General features: G+C 32.8%; 1 protein-coding gene across 1 annotated transcript in view; it reads right to left on the bottom strand.

The window, feature by feature from the left end:
• The window catches only part of sei (potassium voltage-gated channel seizure), a 755,411-nt gene that overhangs the window by 123,422 nt on the left and 604,034 nt on the right, over nt 1-27,955 (bottom strand). Inside the window, exon 9 of the mRNA XM_089596947.1 lies at nt 24,130-24,466. Coding sequence (XP_089453073.1) covers nt 24,130-24,466 — 337 coding nt within the window. The remainder of the gene's footprint in view (nt 1-24,129; nt 24,467-27,955) is intronic.

Raw genomic sequence — 27,955 nt, 5'->3', positions numbered from 1 at the left:
AGGAAGTCACATGTAATATTTAAGATCGTTTTACAACACCATTTTTTAAATATTGAATGTTGAAAAAATTTTAATTTACCGCGTAATCTTATGGAGGATTTACACAAAAATGGAATTTATAAGAAAATGGCATGAAAAATTTTTTCCAATTTTTTTTAGATATCACAATGCTACAATACTGGTCTTATTTTAAATTTTCAGGGAGATCGACAAATTACTTTTGCAGTTAAATAAAAAAACAGTGTTAGACGCCTTTATGTAGGTATCCAAATACATTTAAAACAGTTGCCGGCGCTGCTGCATTCTCGATCCCCCCCCCCACTGCCCTATTTACATTTCTTCTCTAACTGTGATAAACACCCTTAAAGCCATTGAACGTCAAACTTCCTTACCAACATATTTATACATTATAAATTAACAAAGTCAACAAAAAACAGCCCTTAGGGCTTATAAAGGTTTTAATCATGCCTATATAAACAAGAGAGAGAACTAGAAAGAAGACTTTCAAAGCTGTATATTTTTGTAGTCTACTTTTAAGTGTAAAATAACTGATACAGAAAATTTATTGAGGTTAAAACAGCAGCACAGTGTCAAAATATATGAGAAAAGAATTTATTCATTAAGCGATTTGTTTTCTAATACGACCCTAAATGTTATCACTTAAATTTTACATTGTATAAAATAGGTAGAATAACATGTATTTGCATTTATTATGGCGATGAAAAAAATTGAAAGATGAAGCTTCAGGTCTTGGTAGTTCTTGTAATATAGTTGTGGATTTGGAAAAAAAATTTTCTAACTATAGATATAATGTCAGGTTTAAAAAATACATATAATTTATATCCATAAATATACATATAATTCATTATTACAAAAAAAGCTGTTGCTTGAGAATATTACTTCTAAGTGTAAAAAAAAAAATTCTCTTTGGTTTGTTAGGATATATCAGTGCTCTTTGGTAAATTTGGAAATTCAAAGTGATCAGTAATCGCAGGAGTCGATAGCACGACAGGTGACGAGTAAGTCAACCAAACTTACGAATTCTCGCGTACCTGCGCCTGATGAGGCTGACGCATATTCTTAGCGAAACGTTGCGCATTAATAAATCAACGCAAGAAAATTTAAATACACTTTACTTGTATTTATTTATTTTCTCACATTTCGCCCTTAACGGATCACTGATCACTTTGAATTTCTAAAAATTCTCTTTTTTAAGTATAGGACAAGTCTGCTCTTAACGTTTACCACAATGATCTGTTTTTCTGCTATTTCTGTTTTGAATTGTATTATTTTTGTTTTTTAAATTGTAAATTTTGTCACAATAGCAGTTATTCTTGTTATTTGTTTTATTATTTCTGGTGTTACTTTTTTTACTGTAGTTATTCTCATTATGTTGACCTCTTCTATTATTTATATAGCTATTACTTTGAGATATTCCGATATTTCTATAGCTATTAGTACATTAACAGTATTTAGAATTGTAGCATTCAACTGAGAATGATGAGTCAGGGAAGAAGCTCACCAAAATCGTAGGAAGAAAGGGAAAAAGTTGGAGGCGCAATCGAACACAGCAATCACTTGATAAGTAACAAGCATAAATATTTTAAATAAGTAACAAGCTCTTCGTATTATTTCATACAACTTTGAATCAACTGTAATTACGTTACACTGCATATTCTTAACAGATATTGAACAGTAATGAGAGCAATAAGGTTAATTACAATAAATAGTCTTTCTTATATTAACACTTGAAATAGCACGAGCGTAAAGGAGCAGCGAGAAACGCTTTACCAGTTAAAAAGGCGTCAGTGCTCTGAAAAGTGAGATTGTGCCTTCTCTCTAACTCAGCACGTTTGATGTGTATGTATGTAGTAGGTACGTGCGATCGTTATACATAAGGACATGGATCACACGCAGTGACAAGACAGCCCCTGCGTTACACGGTGGTTTACTAAAGCCTGTGTAGTCCTATAGGCTAACGCAAATAGGAGTATGTTCATACTTATATGATATTATATAGACGGCCATAATCCTTGCAAGCCAACTTTGATTGTAATTTTTAACACTTAAAGTCTTTTCATTGTGTTTTTTTTGTTGTTATTTTGAAATTCTCTATCGTTCCATGGCTAAGTGTGGTGCATGCTTTCATAGCAATTGAAGCACGATTTTATATTATTTTTTATGCTATACCATGTATTTCTACCCAAGTTTTCTTTAGAAGCACCACTGTTAATAAGATGTACCATGACATCATATTGCTTTTCAATATCGTTTATTCCATAATTTCGCCTTTGTATTGCAATTAATTAGCAGAAACATATTTGTTATTATGTATGATAACTGCCTGATAACCTCTTCCAATACTACTTACTTGAAGCCTACTACGTTTAAATTACTTAGAGACTTTAAGGCAAAAATAAATTATCTTTCTGTTATTTTACATGATCTCGTTTCTGTTGCAGTTTTTTTTGGCTGCGATAGGTAAGGGCTCTCATCGTTCGATATCGTAATGTCACTATAAAGTCTTTTGACTTGTTCATAGTACTCCATGACCTTTTTATTATTCTGTTGCAAAGTTGTCTTAAAAGCTCTGTTTGCACAGAATCTTCTTCTTCCATATTACCAAATTTTTTAGAGAGAGAGAGAGAGAGAGAGAGAGAGAGAGAAGAAGGAGAAAAAGAGAAAGAAGAAGAAGAGAAAAAAATAGAGAAAGAAAAAAAGTAGAGAAGCAGAGAGAAAGATAAGAGAAAAGTACAATTTTTAACCGTACTTTCTGCTAATTTAACTTCTTCTGTTCGTCTGGTACTTTGATACTGCTTATTGATGTGTATATTGATCACTAATATTCAGAGCATCGACTAGTTTCTTAATGTTTTTATATCTTTTATGGCATTGTGTAGGTGGAAAATATTTGCCTTCGGCAAATACTCCTTCAGTAAAGCCTCCGTTGAAAATGGCTGCTTATGTCAGTAATTTTCTTCTTAGAAATACACAATGTATCACTGTTACCGTAAACTTCAGCAAATCTTGTATACACTTTAACTTCATGATATATTGTGCGTTTACTTTTTTTCAAATTTAACCTTGTGTAAAAACACCAGAAAACAATTAGAAAATCTATAAATTTTAATTTAAAAAAATTTTTCAAGATATTTTCATCACAGTATTCTAAATATTAAAGCAGATTTATCTAAAAATAAGTGCCTCATATCATTATAGCTTACTTAATTAACTCTGGAGGATTTGTCTGATTAAACAATACTTTCAGTTTCCCTAAAAATTTAAGAAACTGATTTACTTCCAATTCTTTTGAGATTGTTCGAAATTTTTCTCTACGGAGGAATAATTAACTTTTTCGTATCGTTGGCCCAGTTTTTAAAAATGCAGTTGGCTTATTCGGTACCTTTAGAACTATCTATGAATTTTAAATATCTTTTGCGAAACATGCTGAAATCTACATAATTTTTTTTATTAATTAACATATTTTTATTAACAATACGAGAAAAAATTTGTTTTTACGTAAAAAATTTTATCGTTTATCATGCGTAATCCAGTTGTTTTTAAATTCATACACACAGTCTCATTAGTCATGTAGTAAAAGGTCTTATTCAGCACTTGTTCATCGTTTTTTGTAAAAGATTAAATATCCAAGGAAATGTCCAAAATACCACCTTAGCCTATATCACTAACATTTGTTATGCCTTCACGTCTTTGAGGACTTTTAGTTTTTGAGAATCTTTTGATATTTAAATTTTTTCTTGTAACTTTTTCTTATGAGTACTAGCAATTAATAGTTTTATAACAATTTTTTTGTGCCTTAATTGTCTGTATTTTAAGTTATTTTTGACAGAACTCAAATCAAACTTTTTGTATACTTTATCAACGTAGGTGTGTGTTGTGTATTTTTTTGGCAAATGGCTGCTACTACTTCGTAGTCTAAGGTTTTTAGATCCTGAAAAAAACTTTGCCTTTGGAAATTTTGATGCAACTTGCTGATTTAATGACTCGTTTGCTAAAGCAAAGGCAGCTGGAGTTAGTTTCTTTACACTATTAATTTTTCGTGCCATTAGATCATTTAAAATTGTCTTTAGCTTACAACACTGCAGAGAATTTTTTTCTGGCAGTCTATAGTATATATAATTTTCTCGGTCCTCGTAAAAGGGACAAAGACTATTGTGACTATAAACATGTGGAACTACAACTTTTAATTTAGTTTTAAAAGTGTGTTTGTCAATTAAAAATATTTTGGTTAACATCTCTATTTCGATATGTAATTTTTTTATCCCTTTTATTCCTTTAGCTAATGCTTCATAATTAAGGCTGCAGTCATGAATACTTTTTTATGACATCATCCACATTTATGACAGCTTCTAAATTACACGGCATAGGAGCGTATTTGTATAAAATAGTGACCTATCATGACAACATGGCCTGCATAAGATGTTTGAATAATCAAGTACAGAAATGTACACATACATGTAACACTTATAATAATGTTACCTTTTTTGATCTAGTATTTGATACAAAGAATAATTCTAAATAAAAAACATTTTTATGATAACAAAACAATTAGTTGTGCCACGGGAATTAAGTGAAGCAAAAAAAAGTGATTTCTAAAGATATTTGTGCTTGTTAGCCATGCAAGTACCAGTAAGACTAATATAAGTTACCTAACTCCTCTTTTCTGTCATCCAACATCTAAGCTGGAAGTGCAACCAGTTTTACCATGTTCACTTGAAAAATCAAACGTCAATTTCACGGTACAAAGATATAGAGTTATTTTTAAAAACAAAAAGGGTCATTAAATTTTGAAACGATAAAGTTCTTATGAATGGACATATTTGGAGTATGTTCTTAACCGTTTTATTTCAGTGTTATTTATGGGTCTCGTAGGGAGTAGCTCGTGAGCTCTATTTATTTTTTTTTAATTCAATAAGAATCTTTTATAGATATCTTTATGAACTAAAAACACGCTAACTTTATAATTGAAATTATAAGTAAAGATAACCATATCCTTAGCAGATAAAATATCTTGACCTAACGCTACCAACCTATCACATTTCTTCTTCACCGCTCCACTAATAGTATCCGCAACGCTTTTTCTATATCCTGCTGCTTTCCATATCCACAATGCGAATTTTAAATTTACTCGTTTTGTGAAAGTACTAAAATAAGTAAAAAGTGATTTTGTTCTTATATAGTGTTTTTATAATTTTAATTAGAAGTATCTATATCATTTGAATTAGGATTTTTATTCAATTAGAAAGAACAAATAGAGCTCACGAGCCGCACCGTACGAGACACAGGAATGATACCGGAATAAAACGGTTAAGATCATATTTTAAACAAGTCTATTCATAAGAACTCTATCATTGCAGAATTGAACGACCCTTTTTGTTTTTGCAAATAACTCTATAACTTTATATTTTAAATTGACGTTTGATTTTTCAAGTGAACATGGTGAAACTGGTTGCACTTTCAGCTTGGATGTTGGATGACAGAAAAGATGAGATTTTGAAACAACTAGTTTTAGTAAAATAAACGATAAGATTTTTCAGGTATGAAACTAATTTATTTTGTATTGCTTAGAAAAACACATTAATAAATAGAAAATATTCATGTAAATTTCAGCATGTTGCAAAAAAGACATTTTAAATGCATGGATGGTACTAATAGTACCCATAAAGCCAACTGCATTCATAAAAACTAGGCAGACAATACGGAAAAGTTAATTATTTCTTCGTAGAGAAAAAATTTTTAATTATCTGAAAAAAATCAGAAGTAAATTACTTTCTTAGTCTTCATTTTTTTGTATTGTTTATAAAAATATGTTAATTAATAAAAAAAAATTATGTAGATTTCAGCATGTTGCGCAAAAGATATTTTGAATTCATAGATAGTTCTAAGGGTACCGGATAAGCCAACTGCATTTTTAAAAACTGGGCTGACGATACGAAAAAGTTAATTATTCCTCTATAGAGAAAGATTTCTAACCATCTCAAAAGAACTGTAAGTAAATCAGTTTTTAAAATTTTTAGAGAAACTAAAAGTATTGCTCAATCAGAAAAATCCTGCAGAGTAATTTTAGTTAGCTATAATGTTATAAGGATCTTTTTTTTTGATAAATCTGCTGTAATATTTAATATATTTTGATGCAAATATTTTGAAAAATTAAAAGAAAATGAAATTTATAAATTTTTTTTTTGGTTTTTGGTGATTTTACACAAGGTTCAATGCGAAAAGAAGTAAACAGACAATATAATATATTATTGGAGTGTATACGAGATTTGCTTAAGTATTTTACGATAACAGTGATACATTGTGTATTTCTGAGAAACAAATCACTGACATAAAGAGTCATTTTTAACAGAGGCTTTATTGAAAGAGTATTCGCCGAAGGACAATATTTTTCACCTATAAAATGCCATAAAAGATTTAAAAACATTAATAAGCTCGTCGATGTTCTGAATATAAGTGACTAACATACACATTAATAATCAGTACAAAAATATGAGACCAATAGAATAAGATAAATTAGGAGATTTTTAGTAAAAATTACTATAGACAGTTTCAACATATTAAAAGATTGAGTTGACAACAGGATAGCTCATAACATGGCCAAGGAAGGTATTTTTAACAGTGTTTTAGTTAGTGCATTTACAAAGAATTTTAGGAAAAGAATATAAGAATTTTTTTGTACAAGTCTTAAAAGTGAAGTAAGAGTAAGTTACAAAATTAATATTATAGATAAAGTACCCTTGTGATAAAAAAAAGTTTGTACCCAATAAACTGTTTTTAATCGTTAAAAATAATGCACAACTACCTTTTGTGTATTATACATTCAGTGTTTTCGATTTAATTACTATGAATTATGAAAATACCTGATAAATGAGAGAAATGTAAGATTCTCAAAAATTTGAGCTGCACGTGGGTCCTCTGTACAAAAACCTAGCATGGCGTCCCACCATGCATCAGGATTCATTGCAAATAATACCTTTTTCAAATGCAAACATCTTGTTTTTTAACTATGACCGTTATTTTACTAGAAAAAATCTACATATCGAAATGTTCTCTTTCGGATTATTCATATAATTGATTATGAGAATATGCTGTAAAACAGTTATATATTTAATATTTTTTCAGTTATTAGTTAGGCCCGAAAAACGAACTTATATATATATCTGTGAAACAATTACAATACCAAGTTTTACAAGATCATCTTGAGACTACAAACTGCATTGCTACACATGCTTTTTAATCCTAGACACTATACCCTTACATTGCATCTCTTTAAGTACGAGTAACACCTAACTCTATAAGCTCTGGTAACTTTTACATATCTTGTTGACAGGTACTCGCATAACCTTATATTCTTATGATCGCAGTCACACTTACTTCTGAACATACATCTTATACTTATTTGACCTATAATACACTTTTGCTCGCCAAATTTCAATATTTACATACTCAATTTGATTCTTGATCCCTCCCATTTTCCCTCGTTCCCCATTTTTCTAAATCTATCGCTTTATTTATTGCTTTTAGGATCCTAAACGCCGCTTTATTAACATTTTCTTTTAGTGGCCAGTGAATTTTCTCTTGTAAATTCATACCTTTGGGTACCTCCTCTACGTTTAGGTTTCCGCATTTTTCCAACATATGTTCCTTATTTTCCTCCCCTTTTTTACATAATTTCCTAGCTTTATCCTCTTCTTTTAACCAATACTTATTTTTTGTTTCTAAATTGCTGCACAGTGCCTTTGAAATTACGCTAATACATGTTTGTTTTTGGAACCTTTTTAAATACATCGGTAATCCCATCGTCTCCACTTTCTTATAAATCTTATTGTAATTAGGAGCATATATTTTACTGTCAACCTTTTGCATTTCGATATCCTTTCGTCTTTGCAACACTAACTTACTTACATTTTCTCCTTTATCTCTTAGTCTTTCTATCTCTGCCCTGCCTATTCCCTGACTATTAAAAAATTGTTCTCTTTTCATACTCGTTTTTAACTGTGTATCCTTTTTCAACCCCTCTACCAGGCACAATTTTGTTAGTCTGTCCTCACTCTGCTTGAAAATCTTTTCTTCATAATTTAATGCTCTCATGCTCCACTGCAAATCCAATGCGTTCATGCCCAATTCCCTTATTATTATATACCTTCGAGTGCAGAAGTCTAGTTTAAGAACCCACCTAAAATAATCCATCTGTACTTTTTCTAATTCTTTTGCCCCTTCCATCCAAAAATTTTTGCCCCGTAACCCATAGTGCTCTTTACTAAGTATTTATATAGCAGTGCTCTTCTCTTAAAATCGTCTTTGCATTTTCTTTCCCCCAAACTTCATGTTTTCTTCGCAGCCACTATCCTTTTTTTTTTAAATTCATTCATATGATCTTCGTAGTTTCCTACTCTATTAAAGTTAGAACCCAGGTACTTAAACTTTTTTACTTCTTCCAGCTCTCCTTAGTCCCATTTTCACACTACTTTCTTGCTATTATTAGCTTTAATAAAGACTAATATTTTTAATTTTTCCTCGGTTACGATCAGTGAACTTTTCTTTGCAAACCTTTTCAATATACTCATTATATCAATCATAGTCTCTCTGTTGTTTACAAGTAAAACCTTATCATCTGCATAAGCTAATGACCATATTCTATTCCTCCCAATCATGACTCCCACCACGTTCCTATCTCTAAAATCATCTTCCAAGTCTGCAATGTATATACAGAATAAAATAGGACTCAGTAAACACCCCTGTCTTAAATCTTTTATCACCCAGAATTCGTGCGTTAGTTCTTCCCCCACTCTGACCCTACCTTCGTTTCTTCATACAGGTTTTTTGTTCGGCTGACTATATACTTGCTAATCCTTTTTTTTCCATGATTTCTCATAGTTCATTCCTATCAACAGTCTCAAAAGCTGCTCTATTATCAACGAACAAGGCGTATACTTTTTTTGCCCTCTTTGGCTTTCTGTACCAAATAATCTAAAATAAGTATATTGTCAATAGTTGACCTACCCTTTCTAAATCCCGCCTGTCTATCCGGTAAAATCCCTTTTTCATTTATTTCCCCCTTCAACCTTCCCCTCAACACCTCAATATACACCTTATATGCAGTCAGTAAAAGCAAAATTCCTCTGTGGTTTCCCGGTTTGTCTTTGTCTCCTTTCTTAAACAGAGGTACAATAATCGCCGTCTTTTAATCTTTGGGTAATTCGTACCCCTCCCACAGCTTAAATAAAACTGCACAGAAAGTGTCCCTCACATCTTTACCCGCATGCACCCAGGCTTTATTTGGGATCTTGTCTATTCCTGCTGCCTTTTTTTTTCTCAGTTTTCCTATTGCTTTACTAATTTCCATTTCATTCATATCCACTACTTCGTTCTCATCGTCCATTAGAATATCTTTAACCCCCCTTACCCTTTCTTTTTCGCCCTCTATAGGTTTCTAGAGTGGCTTTTCTACCCTTCCAAGCTTATATTATGTTCCACGACCTATCTTTTAGTCCTGAATTTATTTAAGAACTTCCATATTTCACTTACATTTTTAATGCTTCTCAGCTCCAATTCTTCCCGTTCTTTATCTTCCTCTTCTTTTTCTATGCATAAATCCCTCCAGTCTTTTCTTTTATTTAAATAACTCTTCTTATTGTCCTCCCCCCTCCTCCATGCAAGCAAGGCCTTTTTGACCTCTCTTTTCCTTTTTCCACACTCCCTGTCCCACCAACGTTTTTTCCCTAACCACTTATTTTTTATCTTAATTTCTTTTTGAATCATAGCTCCATGCACTTTGACTTTAAGTAACTCCCAAATCTCGTTAGCTTTTAAATCTGTATTTTCGAATTTTTTTGTATTCTTTTTATATTCCAATCTACTTTTATTATTCCACAAATACATGTTTTTTTTACTTCCTCTCTTTTGTGCACCTTCCTTGTCTCTATAACCTTACCCACGAGATTTAGCCCGAGTGGCAAGTGATCAGAGTCTACTCTATTATCTATCCAAAACTTTTCTATTTCATCAGCCCCGCAACACCCTGCTAACACGTAGTCAACGACGGAGTTGCCCCTTGCTCCTATATAAGTATACTCTCCCTCTTCATCACCCTCCCATTTTCCGTTCATCAGATACCATCCCTTATTATTTATCAAATCTATCAACTTATGCCCTTCCCTACCAATTACTTTATCTTTGCTTTTTCTACCTATGTTGGCTACATCATCCTCCCCCCCTACCCCCACATCTAAATGGCCAATTCCAGTATTAAAATCTCCCCCAATAATTAAATTTTCATCTAAAAAATCCATGCTTTATAGTACCTTAACCAGCTCAGTCAAATTACCCGAATTGTACACTGAAAAAATATTAATATTTTTTCTCCCATTCATTATTACGGACTTTACCAGCCCTTCTTTTATAATTTCCCCAATTATGCTTTTTGCACTTAAACATCTATTTCTAACTCTAATTAAGAAACCCCCTTTCGCCCTCCTTTTTTTCATTTCTCTGATAGCATGCACTGCTTACCATGTAAATTCAGCAGAGAGCCTATGTTTTACTATTTCCCAGTCCTTTTTCTCCAACCATGTTTCGGACAGACTCACAAAATCTGCCCCCTCTATAAAATTCCAAAAATCCCTATCTTTATTCTGGAGACCGACAATATTCCAGAACAATACCGATTTCAAATCATCACAACCTCTGCCCCCTACACTATTCTTATATCACCTTCCCCGCCTCTGCCTTGCTCTAAGAAATTCTTATTTTTATTTAAATTTAGAATCGTTTTATCACTAGGAACATCGGCGCCTCGTTGCTTGCTTTTCTTAGATCTAGACCCATCACACCATGTTCTCTCATTGAATTCGACGCTTTGGCGTATGGTCCCCTTACTTTACGAGGAAGTCGTGCCGTTTTTCAAACGTACAACATCTTTCCATTTATTTCACACTCCTCCTATTTGCACCCTCCCCTGACTTATTTTTACTTCCCAACCTTTTTTTTTTTATCTTTAGCTCATTTTCCAATTAACTCTTGTTTTTTTCTGTCTTCATAAGACATATCATTTTCAATATATAGATTTGAACCCCTTAATCTCCTCTTATTTTTTATAACCCGCACTCTCTCTTCCATGCTACCAAGCTTAACACCAATTACTGGACCCCTCCTCCCTACACTCACAACCTTACACACATACTCCCCCGTAATTGTCTTTAACAGGCATTCAATCCAGCCTTTCAAGTCATCACCCACATCAACAGCGCCTTTAATAACAACATTACACTTTCTGTCTATTCTTTCAGTTTTACTTATTGTTCTCTTTATTTTAGTTACTTCTCTTTCCGATAGGCTCACCCTGCTTACGCTAGTTGCCAAGCTCCCCATCGATACTCCTGCGCTACTGCCCCTTGATGTCTGCAACCCTGCCATCCGCTTCACACGTGAGTCAAGAGAAGCTCCGTCGTCGTCGCTTGCAGCCGCCTTCTCCATCCTCTCCCATCCTTCTATATTTTTCTCGAAGTCTTCCAACCACTTGTGCATCTGCATTTCCTGATCTTTCAAATCAATCGTAGCCCTCTCTATCTTTATTCATTCTTGTTTAATTCTGCTTAACTCTTCCTTGCAGCTATCTCTCACTTTCTCGCATTCCATTCTAACGGCTCGGCATTTTTTATTTCCTTTTTCTACTTCCTCCCAAATTCAACATTTTTCACTTTTTTTTCGCCCACTATGACTTGGTCGTCGAGGGTAGCCTGCTCCAGTACACCTTTCGTCTCTTTTTTTCCCTCGGTAAGGTCTCTCAACCCGCTTTTTGCGTCCCTTTCTTCTGGTTAATTGGTGAGCCCTTCTTTATTCATCGTATAACGGGTATCCCTTGGGTCATCTTTTTTTTTGACCGATCATCGTGCACCGTTATACTTACACCACTTGTCCGTTGAATCCAATTCTAACCTTAAAAGCCACTTTCACATTTGCACTTCTTTTTACGGATTTACAGTTCCTTACACCTAAAACACCACCCAAAACGCTTCAAGGTACTCCCCAGATCCTTTTCACGCACTCTTCCTTTAATATACCTTATAAGAAATGCTGCCACTGCGCACCTTAGCATGGACACTATTGACAGGACATCCGTACGCTAAGGCGTCCACTACGCAAGTCCATGCTGTAAAAGAGTTACATTGAAGCTACTGTGTAACGTTTTTAAGCACGGCTCCTTAAAAGTATTCTTACGTTGAATGAATTTTGGTATCAAATATATAATAACTTTCCACGACAACAAACAAAACTACGAATGCTGTTAAGTTTAAATCATTTTTTTCAATAAAAAAAAAAACACTTTTTATCTGTAGAAGATCCATGCAAGAGCCTCTTTAAAGTAAATTGCATTCGTGCTAGTGATGGTACTTTTCCTTTTTTTTTTTAACATTAGCATTGATGTTTTCTTACTCTATGGCATTTGATTGATTTGTGTTATTATTTAGTATGGCATTGTAAGCAGTTTTACGCATAAATAGTTTTTTGTACATGTGCTTTCTGTGCAACTTGTCTAGCCTCTTATGCAGGCTGTGTAAAGTTTTTGGCACTAGCTATTTACCTAAGATCATATACACGTTGATCACGAATCTTATCTTGTACGCGTATGATCAGAGTTAGTCACATAAGTATGCGTGAGTAATTCCAACGTTACTGACTTGGAAGATGCCTTGAGAATGTAAAGGTATTCATACATAATTATAGTGCACTGATAAAATGTTCTGTATTTATATTAATGATGACGCTTTTTCTCTTTGAATCATTGAAGCCAGATTTTAAGGCTGTTTTTAACTTGTGCCAACTTTGAATTATCTTAATTTTTGGCCCTCATACTGCAAACACTGTGATTCGGTTCTTTAACTGCAGGTTCACGTTAAAACTTGGGGGTTTGTTGATCTTTGGAACCAATCAACGACCAAAGCTTCGGACATTATACCTCAAAAACCAAAGATTAATGGCACTACATACAATTCAGCTGTTTAACTATAATAATCAAAACATCAATTTGCAGGGCTCGTTTTGCTCAGAGACTGGCTTAAAGTACTGCTTAAATTATGGCTTAAAGTATGGTTTTGTGTCTGGCTTAATGTATATTTAAATGTCAGGCTGAAAGTCTGGCTAAATGTATCAGTAAATGTATGGCTCGAAGTATGAGTAATTGTGTGGCTAAAAGTACGGCACAAACCATGGCTGTATAAGTATGCCTCAGAGTTTCGCTTAATAAATATCTTTAAGTATGCCACAATCTCTTGCTTAATATATGGCTTCAAGTATATCTCAAAGTAAGACACAATGTCCAGCTCAATGGTGGCTAAATGTATGGCTTAATGTATGGCTTGAAGTATAGAACAAAGTATGGCTTAAAGTATGGCTCAATTGTGGCTGAATTTACGGCTACAAGTATGGCTAAATGTTTAGCTAGATAACTGACATATTGTCCGTCTAAATGTATGGACTTACACAGTTAATATACAGAATTGTATGATCTTTTCTCTAAACTCAATCAATGTAGTAAACTTGGAACGTAATTGTATTTATTCAATGATAGAAAATATAAAATTGAACGCGATGCTGGACCTCGGACCACAAACTTTGTCATTTAGTTTTTTCTTTACAGGTTAAAAACACGGTAAAACTGTACATAATGATAATACAATTATTTTTCGTTACCAAAAAAGACTTTTTGTACTGATTCACGTACGTTTTTTAGCACTAAAAGCTGTCTTTGCACGAAAAACTTTATTTCGAAAAAAAAAGTCAAACACATAGGGATATAGGCTAGGTACTGCTGAAAATCAGTAATAACTGGTTTTATAAAGGTGAGATTACGTGGAGTCTGACAGCCTGCAGACTAGCAGAATTGCTTCCATTACAGCCCACTAGATTAAGACAGAGATCCAATCACGTGATCGAATACAACTCCCACGAACCTCTCTCTCACTCTAGTGCACTGTAATGGAAGCAAGTCTGACAGACTCCATGTAAACTCCCCTTAAGGCAGTAATTGTCGCAAAGTAAATACACTCTCAATGATTTCTGCGTAGGAGACTTTGACAATGATGCTTAAGCTGTGCTGATGGAGCAGGTGTTATCTGATAATTTTTTCTGAAAAAATATCAACTGAGAAATGCTGACAATATCATTAGACATCGTTTCTCGCAAAAAAAACACGCTATCAAAGATCCCCACACGGGAAACCTTGACTTCAAACCACGAGTTGATTTTATTACAGTGTTTATCGCAAAGTAACAAGCCATCGAAGATAGTTGCCCGAGAAACTTTGACAATGGGTCTTGAGTGAAACTCATGAACCATATTAGCTGGGCACTACTAATAATCTTATTTGACAGTGTTTCTTACAAAGATACACGCTATCAAAGATCCACGCCCGGAAAACCTTAACTTCAAACCACGAATTGATTATATTACAGTGTTTGACACTGGTTTTCGAGAAAAGCTCATCAACCATATTAGCTGGAAACTGCTAAGAATCTTATTTGACCGTGTTTCTAACAAAGATACAAGCTATCAAAGATCCCTGCGCAGAAATCTTTGACTTCAAATCATGAGTCAAACTTGCAGGGGTGTGAGCCAGTTACTGCTAAAAATAAGTAAGAAGACACTGGTTATATTCTTGCGAAAAAAAGCTATCAAATATCCCTGCTTGGGAATCTTCGACTGTAGACCGTGAGTTAAGCATATTAAAGATATTAGCTATACAAAGCTAAAAATCTACACCAGCAGATTTGATCCGACAGTGATTATGACAAAGTTATAAGTTGTCCAGGATCCCCGCAAGGAAAACTTTAACAATGGCCCTTGAGCTATACTTAAAGAATTAATTTTATCTGACAACTTTGCCTGCAAAGAAGAAAAAGTATAAAAAATTTAATGAAACGTTGCTGCACTGGAAACTTTAACGATAAGTCAAACTTATAGCAGATATCAGCTGAAAAATGCTGACAATATTATTAGACAGCGTTTCTTGCAAAAAAAACACGCTATCAAAGATCCCTGCGCGGAAAACCTCGACTTCGAACAACGAGTCGATTTTATGACAGTGTTAATCGCATAGTAACGAACTATCAAAGATCTTGGTTCGAAAAACTTTGATAATGGGTCTTGAGTAAGACTCATCAACCGTATTAGCTAGACACTGCTCAAACCCTTATTTGACAATGTTTTTTTTAATGATACACGCTATCGAGATTTAAAAAACAGTAATACTAACAAATCTTAACAATGTCCTCTTAATGTAAAGATGACATGTTTTAATTATTCTTTTTAGAAAAAGTTGTAAGAATAAAGGTATTATGTCACGCAAGAGATAATTATATGTCTTCGAGAAACCTAATCTAGCATCTCGGAATCAGCATTGCCACAGAAAAACGTTAAGATAACGCCAGCTTAACAAATATCAGGTTTTTAGAACTGGACAAGGAAGTGGTGGTGGAGTCGAGATCCAAGCGTACCGTACCTGTAAGCAATAGCGTGAATAAAATAGTGAGAGGAGTTTAGACGTACAATATATTCTTTATTGGCAAATAATTTATCTTATTTATAGTAGCATAGATTTTCCAAATAATAATATTGTTAAGTAATTGACATGTTGTTGCAAAGGAGAGTCAGTTTATCTATTTAAATAAGAGTTATTGTAATGACAACTTGTAATAACGAGCCTGATTAAGTATTGTTTCGGCTATTTATAAATAAAAATTATAAAGCCAATTATTCATCGGTTTCTTACAATGAACACTTTCTTATACTAGAGATTTTTTCTCATTACCTAGATATACATCTACCATACAAAACAATTATGCCAATGAGCTGTGCTACTACTGACTAAACTAGAACATCTCATATTGCGCCCATTAATAGTCAAGAATGGTAGATGCACTTGACATAACCCTTTCCAATCAAATCCCTGTACATCGAGCGATCTGCATACATTATTTATACTAAATTGCGCCACCTGTCAAACTTACCTTTTCCAAAATCAGCGACTTACAAAATAATTTTCTCAAAAAACTGGTAATTTTCGGGTCTCGTGCCAATAATAATTTTTGTTTAGAAAGTAATAAGCGATAACATAGTAAAATTTTAGATTATTTTATTTGGAACCGCAATCCCATTGGGTTGGTGCGAGGTCCTGTTACATCTATTCATGACTCCTCTCAGAACAAAAATCTCCTTATTGAAAACGTATTTGTTTACAATCCATACAGTTTGTTTGGTCAAATAATAAGCAGTAACAATTAAAAAAAAAATAATTCTGATGAAAAGTATCGTATGTTCCTTATGGCTCAAAATAATCGTTGGCCATAAAGGGCCATTGATTTGCAGTTTCTACCGTATAATTTATGAAAAAAGCTATTTTTTAAATCTGTTAAGATTTAAGACTCCAAAAATATGTATTAAAAAAAAATTTCTTTTTTCTCTTATCTCACAACCTTATTACCAGAGCAACAAAGCCCTGGAGCTTAAACTCTACATTTTATATTGCCACAAAAATACAAATGCATTTTCTACTTATTCAAAAAAAGTAAGCGATTCAAGAGATTACTGTGAGGGTACAATAAAAAGCTGATCTCTCACATAATGGACTCTTTATTCGTCAATTTTGAAGCTGCTGTTTCAATTAAGACATATTTTCTGCGTCAATTTCTTGAACCCTACAATTGTATTTATTAGATACATTTGAAGTTTTCCTTTTAATTCACTCTCTTGCGACTTTTGGCATAAGCTTAAGACTTTTTTGACCCCTCAAGTCTATTTTCTGTCAACTTTTTCAAGTTCAAATATATTTTTTGGCAAGGTAGTTCAACGTCTAATGGCTCTAAAAAAGACCGGTAAGCTTTTTGAATAAATTCTCTCTTGACTGAAGTTGATAGCAATTGTGACTGTCGGGATACCTCAGGGTGATCTTTTCTGGCTTGCTGTTAAAGCTCCAGACTGATCGGGAGAAAAATTAGAAAGCCCGAAGCTTTAGAGCTGGTTGTAAGGATCTTTTCCAACGTCTCCTGGTATAGCATCGAATACGTTGGTGTCTAAAGCACTTTTTTTTTGCAGAATCAGTTATTTGGTGATATAAGGTGGGGAGATTGGTTCGTGATGCTTTTTCGTTGGAGACTGTCCCGTTGGCTCGAGTTTTTTCTTCCTTTTATAGCTGTTAGGTTCACACAGCGCAGATTTTGGAGAGGATCGGTGATTCCTGGTTGAATGCTTAGAGTCGAGAGCGTAACATAGGGTTGGTGGTCAGTGGGGTTCCCAGAATTGCGACGAACAATCCAACTCATGACAACTACCAGTGAATGGCTGACTTGGTTTTATAGTGCCCGTCTTTAGTTAATATAGTCTCTTAGTCGACGAATCGCTTCCTGAACTGGTTGTAAAAATGTATTTTTTATAAAAGTAATTTAAACTTAGGTGGCCCTTTAAAGAACCGATGAGATTGATGGTTAAGTAGGAAACGTTAATACTATTGATTGCCCCTAAAAAGTGCCAGTGGTAAAAGTTCCAGCTATTTCTTATTATTATTCTCAATGATGGAAAGCCAGCTGCTGGTAGCTTGACTCTTGACCTCGGAGTCTCTAAGTATAAAGACCGTGATGAAGGGAGGTACGCTTATACACTGCTAATCAAAGAATATGTCGTCTTTGAGTCGTTCTCCAGATAACCAACCGCTTAGCGTTAAAATATGAGTCGGTGTTTAACTGCTTATCTACCTTCTAATGTAACTGCAGTTGTTGTGGACAGCACATGCAGATGTTCAAGTGTTACGGTTGAATCGTCCCATGGTAGCGTATGTTTTTTTTTGTATGAATTAATTTTATTACAAATTTATCATAGTTGTTCAATTTATATCATTAGTAGATGTCGGTGTCCTAGTGACGTTCTTTTTATTGCACTGATACGCGTTTTGTAAGAATTAAGTATGAAAAATACAGATTTTTAAAAGAGTTAGGTCATTCTAACACGTCTATTTTATACTCAGTTTTTCTATTATCATTATCTGATTGGCATGCTTCTTTCGTTAAACATTCCAAATTTTATATAACTATTTAATTATGTCTTCCATTTTTCCGTAATTCTATATATATTTTTTTTAAGATTCAAGCGAACAATATTAGTCTGTTTTGCTTTTTAATACGATATTGTTTGTGTAGAGTTGTAAAGATTTTTTGTATCCATATTAATTGTATCGTGATCATTCACATTCATGGATCTAAATAGTTTTTTCAAAATCTACCCCACAAGTTCTAGTGGTGCTCGTCTTATTATCATGTAGCTAGGGATAACTTTTACTACATTGTTAGAGTTTGTTTTCTTACGATATACTCGTATTTAGATTTCGGGTGCAGAAAATGGTTTTAAATATCCGTATGTTGATTTTAATAAACAAATTATATCATTTAACGTGTATCTAGGTATTCAATTTTTTCTTTCTTGATTTTCAAGTACTCTGACCCTCTGTTCAAATAAAGTATCTAGCTGTTCATGGTACAGTTCAGTTGGATCTTCAATACTACGGAAATTTAACGTAATAGTAACGTACCATTGGGTACGAACTAGTCTGACTTCGTTAGTGTATAAATAATTTATACCTGGATTATTTACTAAAAGAATGTTATTGAAAGTTTTTGCTTGTATCTCTTCTTTGCTTTTTGTTATACCAGGCCTTAGTGTTAGCAGAAGCAGAAAGGCAATGTTTTTACTCTACATATTGATTGGATCAATCTGCAACAAAAAAAGTTTATTTTTATTTTTTATTTATTTATTTTTTTTTGTCATGGCAGTAGTTGTCTTGTTAAAGGAATGTTACTCGAACGAGAATTTCAAGTGATCCGCTTAGTTGGCACGGTAATATTTCGTTTGTTATCATTGCTGGTATTTTTATGTATAGTATGTCTCTCTTCATAAACTTCTTTCCTTTTAATAGGTAGCAACGTTTTACTTTTTTAATATGTTTGTTAATTATTGTTCTAATTTCTGATTCCAATATGACGTTATTATTACTATGTTTTTTTTCAATTTTCAAAATTCCGTTATAAAATACATCCTATTTTTCTTTTCGGGGTTCTTAGACCACATAGCCAGTTATTTCAAGTTCCGAGTTCTATGGCTTTGACTTATCATCATAACTGTTATTATCATAATTGTATTGTACGTAAACACTGGGCAAAGTCATTAGCATATGAGCTGTATGTTTTTAGTTTAAATTCGTCTGGAAGTGGATTTGAGAAACGTGCCTGTCTACCAAAAACAAGCTTGGAAGGCGCAAAGCCTGTTGCTAAATAAACTGATGTATTTTACTCATGCATTGCAAAAGGAACCATTTTATCTCAATCATTTTTGTTTTTAGCTTTAGTTCTCAAGAATTCGTTTAACATAGCATAGCTTTTCTCTAATGAACCATTTGATTGTGGGTGATATGCAATGGTGAGAGCTAAACCAAATCCATAAATTTTTTAAACTCATGTCAATACTTGATTTATGAAACTTTTCGATCTGTCACTAAGAATAATTCTAGGAATGTCATAAGTTGAAAAAAAATGTTTGGCCATTCTTGATAACACATCAGCAATAGTTATTAATTATATATTAGGAACAGGAAATCGTATAAAAAATTTTGTAAGTAAGCATTGCATTGCTAGAATGTGCTTATTTCCAGATGTACTTTCTGGAAAAGTGCCTACTGTATTTATTGTGATAGGTTCTCTAGTTTTTGTGTGGACTAATTCTCGTTCCTGGCAAATTTTACATTTTTTTATGTATTCAGCAATATCGTTGCGCATTCCTTTACAACAATATTTTTATCTTATTCGACTTTAAGTCTTTACTATTCCTCTAGGACCTCCAAATAAGCTTGTATGACATCCAACTAATTTTTCCTTTCTATTTTCTAGGGTTAGAACATGCACCAAATCGAATTGTAATGCAAGGGGAAGGTGACGTAATTCTTCGTTTAAAATTGATAGCATTTCTCGTCTGGAGAGATCATCAGTGAGCTTCAATTTCCTAGAAATACGAACGGTGCTAAATTTTCTTTCTGATATTGCATATGCAAGATTTTTAAAGCAGGTATGTGAAATGGTAGGTTTTATTTCATCAGTAAAGTTTTTGTTCACAACTAGTAAAAATATGTGGTGATTTCAATTTTTCGTAGTAATGACATCTCATAATTTGGGTTAGGCTTCTAATCATTCTTCTTTTGATATAGCTCCTATATCTAATAGTAGTTTATTGACTTTAAATCTACAGTTTCCAAGATAAAATAGATGCGATTGTTCTTGGTGTAAGATTAATTTGTACGAGTACTTCAAAATGTTAATTAAGTTGTTTTATAAGTTATATTAGATGGATTTCCATTAAGAGTTATATTTCTTGCTTCTTTTCCGCTACGAGTTAAGTTTCAATTTTGTTGTATGGGTTCTAATGCTGATGTATGGCTTGCTTTCAGGGAAATATTTTGAGTGGAAGTTTTCTTGGTATCATAATCAGTTTTAATTTCTATGTGTTCCTATTAAGTGGGGTTGTGGTCTCTTACTTTCTTACTATTTTGTTTTATAAGTAATAAAACTTTTTTGTATAGTTCATCATTAGAGTTTTGTAATTTATTTTTGGTAGGACTATTTCTGTGTGATATAATTAGAGATGTTGCTTTCATGTGATTTTAGTTTGCAATTAATTTGTTTATTGTTTTCTCGATCCATTTATTAACTATAGTAGGAGAGAATAGATTTTGAGGTGACGATAGAAATGAATTTATTTATTCTTGATTCGAGTAACTGCCGTCATGACGTTTGGTACAGATTGTAGGTAAAAATTTTGTTTCTTCAAGAAGGTTGTTACATGGTATTTCATTTCTTTTATCGTAACTATCTCACCATAATAAGTTTTAGTTCCATTCTTTAATAAATCTTTCTTTGTTGCAATTCTTATAACTTTTAGTATTATTTTTTGAGTTTGAAAACTGCTCTTTATCTTTATTTTTATAGGTTACCTGATTTTGTACAGTGCTTTGAAAAAAAGATGGAAATTTTGGTTTTATTGTAGTTAAATTTAAAGTTTCTTTATCAGAAAAAGTAGAGTCTTCATTTTGTTAAAACGTTTCAGATTTTTGATTTACGTCATTGGCTCGGGATGTACTGGGTTTACTTAAAATATAAGTTTGTCTTAGTGGAAAACTTACATTTTTTTCGATTATTTTTTTTAATTTCCTTGTTTTTCGAAATTTTGTCACTTAAGTTTTTCATTATATTATACGGGGTCTTTTCTGCAAGTGCATTTACTAAGCTCGGCATAAATGATCGTTCTTGTAATAGTATTGGCGCGTCGGATTGTGGGTCACTGAGCTGTGAAGTAAACGCGGCTTGGAGTTTAGATGAGGAGTCTTTTGTTTGAGCGCTTGGTGTTTCTTTTCTTCGCCTCATTTTTAATTTACCTGCTTTTGTAGGTGCGTTAAATTCACCTTGCCCGCCATTCATACATCGAGGTACTTTAAATAGTATATCGTTAGGTTTGTTTTTTCTGACTTTAGGTGCTGATTGCATGCTTTCCATGGTATAAGAATGGAATTAATTGGTTTTTGATTGGTTTTAGATTTTATAGGTAGTAAAAGAGCTTTTCATGGTAATTCTTCGTCCGAACAATTATCGTTATCACTTTCATTTTTATTCCATTCTATTGGACTTCCTAATTTATATTTCTGTTAGCTTATCTCTTATGTTTACAGCTATTGTGTAATAGTCACTTTCTTAGCAACGTACTACCACCTCGCCTATATACACTCTGAGTATGGCAGTAATTCTACGAAGATAAGCATGGCTGGTGATATTGCTTCTAGTCGGTAACTAGATAGCTACTCTTGTCCTGGCTGGTAAATTATAACTTATGTTCTTATTTACTTTAAATCCTTGAGAATTACAATAAATAGCTTTGCTTGGGGGTGTTGGTATTTTACCTTCATCGTAAAATGGAAAAATAAATTTTTCAAAAGTTGATTCGAAATTTTGTTTCGTTCTTAATCTTAAGGATTTTTGGTAATTTTTCTTGTTTTTTAATTAATTTTATAGAGTTGATTTTACTATCTTGGTATAGAAAAAGTAAAGGCTCAGTTGGTCTGCTTCCTACCATCAATGCATCTCATCCATAATCGAATCTAGCGTTTTCTTGTGTAAAGAACGGATCTCCTAAAATACATACATTATTTATTGGCGATTCTGGACGCATAACGTGAAACTAGTTATTTGTATTGAAAAAATTTAACGTTACAATACCACAAGTACATATCTGCTGTGGAGCTACGTCTTCTAATTCAATTGTATTATCACAATTAATTTCTGTGCTGTTCCTTAATGCGTTATAACTGATGACATTTGATTCTGCGCCTGAGTCTAATGTGAAAATTTATGAATCTTTCCAAAATGCTTTGCAACGTTACTTAATTGCTAGTAAGTTTCCTATCGTTCCGAGCAGGAGGGCTCTCTAGATTTTATTGTCATTATTGATTTCGAACGTCTCATCGGATTCAACTCGCAGTCGCATCGAACCGGCGAGCCTTGTTCTCGTTTTTTGGAGAGTTAGGGCGAGAGTCTTGGTATCATTCTTGATTATAATTTTAGTATTGTTTTTGATTGTAGTAATAAAATGGAGTTTGTTGATAGTATCTATAGCGTTGATAATGAGACTAGGGATAATACATTTATGGGTAGTAAGGTGGATAAAAAGGTTGTGATTGAAAATATAGAAATTCTTGAAAACTTAAAGGGTAATAATAGTAAGTAGGTTAATTTTTTCAGGGTGGTGGTAATGTACGGTATGGTAGTGTAGTATTAAATCGTCGCTGATATGCGTAGCTCAGTGTGGGATGTATGATTTTTTGACCATACTCGTCGAATTTTGGTTGAGTCATCTTGACATAATTTTTATCGTAGGTATGCGGGAAATAATTTCTATTGTTGGTCAATAGGCCATTAAAACTGACGTATTTTTTTTGGTGGTCAAACTAAGTAGAGACAGGAACAGCAATTCCGGTAACGTTTGTACATGGTCGTGGGTACGGCCATGTAAACGTACTTGGCCTGATTGTATACTGGTGGGATAGTGCGTTCAGTAGATAAAGCAGCTTCTAAAGCTTAGTGGATGTCTTTGGGTTTTGAAAGTGCTATTGTTAATTTTTACGAGTCAGGTGAACTATTAACAAACATTTGTAGTGCTGATATTTTAAATTGTTGTTTTTGTGTTGTTTTGAGTTTGTCATTATTTTATTTAGTCGAATTGTCTCGTTGTGTTTCATTGTAGTATTTAAAAGTTCTGCCATGTATTTATGATACGATTTAGTTGGTCAAAATTTGTAGTGCTGATATTTTAAATTGTTGTTTTTGTGTTGTTTTGAGTTTGTCATTATTCCATTTGGTCGAATTGTCTCGTTGTGTTTCATTGTAGTATTCAAAAGTTCTGCCATGTATTTATGATACGATTTGGTTGGTAAAAATTCTTGTTTTAAATGTTTTTTTAACTGATTACTTGATGCAAAAAAAGAACTTACTCTACTCACCTGAGCTTTGCCTTTGTGTCTAAAAATAACCGTACAAAGGTACACAGGTTTTTAAGCAAATATTATTATAGTTCGTCCACTTTCTACACCTTGTAAAAAGTCTTTTAAGGGAATCGTGTATCCGTCATAAAAAGTTATATGTTAAAATGCGTGATTCACGCATATTTATGAATTAGTCATTCTTAATCCTCGTAAAGCATTCAAAAACTGTTGTATGAGTGAGTCGTCTCCTGACGAGTTTTCTCCACTATTTACGGGCATTTTTATTTGTTTCTTTTTTTTTTTATTTGTTCATATCTATTAACTGGGCAATTCCTTTCTTTCTTCTTAAAGAAGATGTATTTAATGGATTTAAAAAAAAATACTAATTAAAATAGATAGGAATTAGCAATATACAACAGATATTATAATTGGTAAAGCTTACTCCCAGTATATCAAAAGGTTAGAATAATAAATTGTACTTATTAAAGGAATTTTTAATCATTTTTAAATCATATTAAATATAAATAAGTGCAACATGTACTTACATCCCTCATATTAAACGTGATTTCAAGATTCTGGCTAAAATGAGACAAAAATTCAGGATACAAAGCTAAAACTCCTAAAAGATCGTCACGATGAATTTTATGCAAATCACAATAAGTGAGAACACAGGCATTACAAGAAGATTTTCCAATGGAGGAGTAGACACAAGGATTTTCACCAAATATATCATCTTTATTTAGAATGGCCATAACTATATCATCCTTTAGAATTTCAATACTCCCTCTTGATATAAAATATACGTATAGTAAGACATCTCCACGATGAACTAAAACATCACCTGGAGGTGCATGAGTAGTCTTGAATTTAAGTGAAAGTGCTCTGTAAAAAAAAATTGAAGAGTAAGTAAACTATAAGAAGAAAAGTTACAAAAGCTTTTATGATAATTTGTCTCTAAAGACAGTATTATTTTTATTATTATAATCTCAATGAATTTCATAATATAATTTTTTTATTAACGGGGTGAATGTGTTTAAGTTCGAAAGAAGTATGGAAAGGCAGGAAGAACATGCTTTTTCACATATTATGTTAAAATAAATTTTTTTAAATTATAGTTCAAAACGAGCTCCCACTATTTTACAATACTTTACTGTCATAATAATTTCATTTTAATACTTGGGATGGTGAAAATTTAAAAAATCTATAAAATGTTATTTTTAATCTAATCGAAGAAGTAACATACTCTCAGTTTTACATATAGCAACAAAGATAAAAAGAATGATATGATTAACGAAAGGAAGTCGTTTGGGAGTACAACTAAGACGGTTTTAATAAGCAGGCGAAGCCTTGAAGACCACGCTACTATTTACTCTAGTTTCGCATTCTCAAATTTCTAAATAGTAAAAAAAAATTGTTTGTACGAGAACACCTGATATTTTTTAATTTTCTATAATTTTTTCAAATACTATTGAACAGCTTTGCAGATAAATATAGGCCAAAAAGTTAATCTTTTAAAATTTGCTTATCTTGTATCCGGTCTCATCACACACTCTTGATGCACATTATGTCCAACTTTATTCCTATTATAGTTACTATAATATCACTATTAATACTTTTTTTTAAAGTAATTACACTTTCACTGTAATATTATAAGACTCATCTTTATTTAATCCCTGGGTTAAGCCAAGACATTTATTTCCTGAATTATCTTAACAGTGGAGGAGATTTATTGAATGATAAGGCCCTAATCCGGATTTTGTTGAGTATGATATGTAGCATTGTTCTATCATTCTAGCACCTTTAAATCAGCATTCCAGTTTATTTTTGATTTTGTTTTTAATGTTCATAATTTTTCCTTTAGGCCCCTTGTTTTGATTTTAAATTTTGCTTATAAGGTCATTATATTCCTAATCAGAAAGGGTCCACTTTCTATGACTATTGTATCGGAAATCTGATGTTTTTCTTTAGTAAAGAGCTTAGTGTTTTATTCTTGATCATTATAAGTATCACAACGTAGGCTTCTTCATCTGCTTTTTCTCAAAGCGCATAAAATTTGCCATCGTTTTTGAAAGCGAACATTCTTTCGAGATGGAGAACTGCGTAACGGTCAATTTATTCATCACATTTTGTTATTTACTTGTGAAGCATTAAAAACTTTGTTAGTTGTCTTAAATATAAAGGTCGATGTAAGAGTAAACCGTATTTTTTATGATGATTTAATAAATTTCAATAACTACTTCATCTTTAACCATATCGACGGTCCATGTAAAAAAATCACAGCTTAGGAGCCCTAGTAAAAATGAGCATATCTTAAAAGTTCAAATAAAAAAACATGCAACTAAGAATTAGAAAAAAAAACTCTGCTTACGAATTAAGGCAAAATGAGCAGTGCACTTATTTTTAGCTAGAAACAAGTATAGCTCGTACATTCAGACAAAAAGAGGTATAGCTGACACGTCCAGATGGAGAAAGCATGGCTCGTCATATTTAAAGAAGTATAGCTTCAGCGTTTGGATAACAACAATCACGGTTCTTTATTTCGCCTACTTGCATACTTACAAAAAAAAGGGTTCCGACCTAATTATGTAAAATAATTGTTAACACAATTTATAGAGTGCACTTATAACTTTACTACTATACAATTTGAATATAAACTATCACAGATAAAAAACCTGATAGTTTTATAGTATTAGTAATAAATATAGTACGTTTCCAGGCAAGTATATAACAGCTATTAGAAACCCAACAGTTTCTTAGTAATAATGATAAATAAAATGTGCTTTTGAGTTAGTAAGCAGCAACGATAAGGAACACTACAGTTCTTTCGAATTACTGATAAATGAAATACGATTTCAAGCGAAAGAGCATTAGAGACTATAAATCTAACAGTTATCTAGCATTATTGAAATATAAAGTACACTTTTAGGCGAGTAAGCACGGGTGATTAGAAACCTAACAGTTTTTTAATATCAGTTGCATTGACCATAAATGGACTGTATGGTATAGAGGATGGCTGGATACAGGTATATGGGATAAAAGAAATCTTGAACACGTATTTGACTTTCTATTTAATAAGAACAGTAGGCACTAAAACACAACTGCGTGTTACAAGATTAAATAATATTTTTTTACCCTAAGTGCAAATAAGCGCTTCTAAGCTCTTCTTAGTAAAATTTACAAACTTAAGCAGTTTTGCGTAGTACTAAGCTGTAGCAGAAAATAGGGAAAACGATTTAATAATACTCATGACAAGAACAAACTAAGCTCGTCTCCAAGCTTCTGGCTTCATCTTGCTTCCCTTTTGCTTTATGGTGGGACCAGGTTAGTGCTGTCGTCAACAGAATCAGAAGTCTTAACTGTCGCAAAGGAGGTAACGTGTGTATATATATACATATATATATATATATATATATATATATATCCAAATTTCTTCCAGCCTTGATTTATCGTACCAACACAAAAAATCAAATTTTTCAAAATACCTCAACATAAGTAGTAGAATGCCAATCGTTATCCAGAACCGCTGTTCTTAATAATTTTATGTTAAACCTATACATGGAAAAAAGATGAAATTAAATGCAAAAGAATCCACTGTTACCTTTTACCTGAGTTTTGTGATTTGTTATTTTTTTTCGTAAGGAAAAATATATCAGTTTAGCTATGAATCAAGTAAACATTGATTTAACAGTTTCAACTTTAGCCGTACGAATCAACCTATCTAGACTAGAGTACGTTTTAGTAACAAGAGCCGAGGGCCACTGACTAGGAGGAGACGAAATATCTTTGATTAGTACATCATCGCCTACGTGAAGCTTTTACGTAAAGCCATTTTTTTCCTAACTTGAAGGTGTGAAAGGTATTAAGAAATTTGCGTGATAAGCTTCTACATCCTAATCCTTGCAATTTCAACTGAAGTTACATCAGGTTCAGGCAAAACTAACGAGAGCGTTATGATGAAAAAATAAGCTAGAGTTAAGGCAAAAAAGTCAGTAACATTTTACGTTATGGGAGTTAGCAGACACGAAATAAAAAGAGCTTTGATTTTGCAAAGTAATGTATTGAGCTCTACGAACGTGAGAGCTTGTTCTCTGATGATGTATTTGAGATAAAACTTGACTAACTCAACTACAGCTTCTCAAATACCACCAAAATGTGGAGTCTGAGGTTGAATTAACAGTTGCTTTCCAGCCACATTAATAAGTGTACAATTTTGGGTTTATTTATTAGGACTTTTACCAACGAACTCACTTCTTTGACAGGTTTAATAAAATTTGAGCCACAATTACTAAATATATCGGAATAATGTCCACGTCTCATTCTCTGAAAAGTTAAAATAAAAGATTCAGATGTGTAATCTTCGGCAACTTAAAA

Source organism: Copidosoma floridanum, unplaced genomic scaffold (assembly GCF_036245765.1).
Source record: "Copidosoma floridanum isolate Cflo_tuat_1 unplaced genomic scaffold, Cflo_Japanese_pri ptg000030l, whole genome shotgun sequence".
In the NCBI taxonomy this organism is placed as follows: Eukaryota; Metazoa; Arthropoda; class Insecta; order Hymenoptera; family Encyrtidae; genus Copidosoma; species Copidosoma floridanum.
The sequence above is the reverse complement of the archived record's forward strand: the minus strand, read 5'-3'. Positions and strand labels throughout refer to the sequence as shown.